The sequence below is a fragment of the Cupressus sempervirens genome, chromosome 5 (assembly GCF_028749045.1).
Source record: "Cupressus sempervirens isolate cs-2001-9-10 chromosome 5, ASM2874904v1, whole genome shotgun sequence".
Taxonomy (NCBI): Eukaryota; Viridiplantae; Streptophyta; class Pinopsida; order Cupressales; family Cupressaceae; genus Cupressus; species Cupressus sempervirens.
Window position 1 is genome coordinate 258,135,689 of NC_143122.1, and position 3,336 is coordinate 258,139,024.

Genomic DNA, 3,336 nt, shown 5'->3' on the forward strand with positions numbered 1-3,336 from the left:
TATATTGTAAAACAAAAGAGAGTACCAGTTTGCACTGCATCACAGATGAGCATATTGAATCTAATCTACTTTCTAAAAGGTTAATTACTAAGGTTGCCCTTAAATCAAATACAATATCACAAGTGTGACTGGCTCGAGACATAAATTCTTTAGTTAGATCGTGATAAAACTTTAAAATATAATAATTAAATTGGCAAACATCATACAAGATACAATAATAAAAAATAAAAAGTTTTTTATCATTTTGAAAGAGAAAAATATTAAATCATCTATATGAGCATCAGCACTGATATAAGCATCAGGCAAACGTACTTACCTGCTAATGAACCTTTATCTTTTTTTAAGGTTTGAAAATTTATTTGAGCGATAGCAGCTTTAAGTAGATTGGAAGGGAACTGTTTAAACATCACACATTAAGTTTAATTCTTAGATTAAAAGTGTTAAATAGTTCTTAATTATAGTAATTAAAAAACTCGTTTCTATTTGCATTGTAAACTCTAGGAAAAAAAAGTGGAGAACTGATTGTCGCAATACAATCTCAGATGTTATTCCATTCTCCCTTGGGAGTACATGATAGCAGAATGGAAGGTGTCCATGTGTTTTCTATCCATGGATTCATCATAGGCTGGCTGAGCAACTTATCCACACACACCATAGGTACCTGTAATTCAGGGAGCTTCAATTTATTGTCTTTGAATGGGCTTAAGAAATCCATTGTGTCTTTACCATCAGCCTTATTTAGGAAAGTTAATCCACCACTAATTCGCCCACTCTCATGATCCATCAAGTTCAAATCATGCTGAAAACTTGAAGCAGCGGGGTCCTCCCTTCTTTCTCTTCCTGCCATGGCTCGCTCATCCAATGTTTTCTGAGTGGCGGCTTTTCTATAGATGCGGCACAACACTAGATCCTTCTGCAAAATAAAGAGAATATCTTCTTAAATACGATTAGTTGAATATTGTATAAACTTATCTATTTATCTGTGCAAGAAAAATAAAGAACAAATCTGATCTTTATCCAACAAAAGATCAAATGACCCTATCTATAAACATATTCTCAAAGCCACCTTCGGTTAAAAAATTGGGAAGGGTTTAATGATAGCTAAAAAGTTTCAAAAGAATGATAGCAGATATACTAGTAGTAGTTTTTTGGTGAGCGGTTATTTAGCGGTGAACATAATGATTTTCAACTAAAAAAATCAGCAAATTTTGACATACCTATTAGAAATTCTAATTACGCAAAATTAACCTAGACAACTACTAAATCATCTCCCCTATACTAAAATCAAATTAACACAAAAAAACAACCAATGACAGAAGAAAGTTCAATTTGTCAAGAACAAACACCTTTTTTGCACTGCGAAAATCTGGCATTCTATACTCATTCATGATCCAGTCCGTTTTCACTCCGCTTGGGGCTTTCCCTTTGTAAAACACCAAAGTCTTTTTAAGCCCAATACATTGAAACGTCTGATCTCGAATTGGTTTATCCGTTCCAGTAGCCTTCCAATAACCAGAGCTTGTAAGCCTGCTTCTTCTCGATTGAGAGCATTTTTTATCAACTGGAACAAAGAAGAACCATTCTCCTTCTCCAACCAACGCAAGATCTACAACAACATGAGGCTCATGATAAACCCATTTGAATATATATAAAAAAAAATTATACCCATTAATAGTAAAGAATCCTAAACGATTCAACAACTTTATAAAATAGAAAACAAAAACAGATTCCTCCGTTGACTTATTAAGGCTGTAGATTTTGCCATCACATTACTTATGGAGTGGGATAGAGTGGGATATGATGTACTGGTGGTGGAGAGGGGTTTCATTGGAGGGAGATGGCTAGGTAGATTTCGTCATCACATCAAAAGTACGAAGTAATGATCTCATCAAAAATATAAGGTACTGGCTAATCTCTATACAAAATGTACTAAGACAAAAAATAAAAATAAAAGTCAAACATGATTTTTTTTCAGATTCACAAAAACACAGCAAAATTTTCTCAAAATTTTGGTTGTTTTCAATTACAAAATATACATATCATGAAGATCAAATGATGAAAATTTCAAAAAAAATCATTACACATTTTTTTTTTTTAAATTGAGTCAATGATGCAATTTGTAGAGAGGATAGCCATGTCCAAAATATGATCCCTAGACCAACAAAAACCTCAAAAAAAAATACATTATTTATTATTTCAACCATTCATAACTTCTATATGATCTAAAACTATATGATTTCAACCATCCAAATCTTGAATTTGAAACATTTGATTGATCCATGAGATCCTATCCTCTCTACTTCATCAATACCTGGGAGTTGCCATGGATCATAGCGATACAAATCCAAGGTTCCAATTATATCAAAGCTGAAATGTTGTCCTTGAATCTTTTTCCTGAGATAGAAGCCCACTAACTCCTCTTCTGTGGGATGAAATCTGAACCCTGGAAGATCAAAATCTCCATGCAATCTGCTCTCCATCTTCAGAAATCAATTCAACTTCAATTTTTTAACAATGAAATCCAATTCATGGCCTCCGACTTATGAAGAAGAAAATCAAGAAGCTTGGAATAGTCGTGGAAATTTCGTGGCAATGTAGAGTGGGTAACAAGGAAAAGAGTTGTAAGAGTGTCCCACACGCACAGATTTTTCGCGTCAGAGTAAGAAACAATAATATGTTTTTAGTGGTTGGATCAAACGCGCGCGAGAGAGAATCGCGTCGTTCTTGAAATGGGGTCAAAGCCCACACAAGGAGGAAAAATGGGCAAACGTTAATAACGTTATTAAGATTTTTAGACACTTTGACCCTTGTAGTGTGGTCAATGTGTTCATATTGATGTGTCTATTATTTTTTTTCATCAATGGGTTATTTTATTAGATTGTAATTTAATTATATTATTTCTTAATGAAGGAAATATTTTTTTTTAATTTTGATATCTATTAAGTTCATATGTTTCATCTTTATGAGCATCATCTAGATGTAATGAGTATCTTTCTCATTTCAGATGGGTACTTATGAACAGCTACTCATAAAATAGGGAACACTTAGTTTGACTCAAAAACCAACATAGATAAATCCACAACACTTGTCGAAGGTGCTCTAGCTGAAATAGCATTTGGAGGTCCTAAATGCACATATGGGTTAGTGTGAATCACTATATCACAAGTCAATAGATAAGTTAGCATTTTCATTAATTTTTCAAAATAATATATATTTAGATGTAGCTTATTGGATAGATGATTGGGTGACTACAATTAAGAAGGGATTTAACTTAACAAACAAGGTTGTAATGGAATTTGATAAATAGATGTGATACTTTACTTGATTACTTTTAAC

The 3,336-nt window shown here is 33.0% G+C and overlaps 1 protein-coding gene across 1 annotated transcript; it reads right to left on the minus strand.

Moving 5' to 3' along the window:
- Nucleotides 1-396: 396 nt before the first annotated feature.
- LOC149555524 (NAC domain-containing protein 22-like) lies at nucleotides 397-2,524 on the minus strand. The gene is made up of 3 exons (XM_089833656.1): nucleotides 2,312-2,524; nucleotides 1,347-1,606; nucleotides 397-913 (listed from the first exon to the last, which is right to left on the minus strand). The coding sequence occupies exons 1-3, from the start codon at nucleotides 2,478-2,480 to the stop codon at nucleotides 539-541; spliced, it is 804 nt and encodes a 267-aa protein (XP_089689782.1). The 5' UTR covers nucleotides 2,481-2,524; the 3' UTR covers nucleotides 397-538.
- Nucleotides 2,525-3,336: the final 812 nt, after the last annotated feature.

What these genes read in the sequence shown, in the direction of transcription:
- LOC149555524 (XM_089833656.1), bottom strand. Translation starts at nt 2,480, where the DNA reads ATGGAGAGCAGATTGCATGGAGATTTTGATCTTCCAGGGTTCAGATTT. An exon ending in TGATCCATGGCAACTCCCAG is followed by an intron (nt 1,607 to 2,311) that starts GTATTGATGAAG and finishes ATGTTGTTGTAG; the next exon opens with ATCTTGCGTTGGTTGGAGAA. An exon ending in ATTTTCGCAGTGCAAAAAAG is followed by an intron (nt 914 to 1,346) that starts GTGTTTGTTCTT and finishes TTTATTTTGCAG; the next exon opens with AAGGATCTAGTGTTGTGCCG.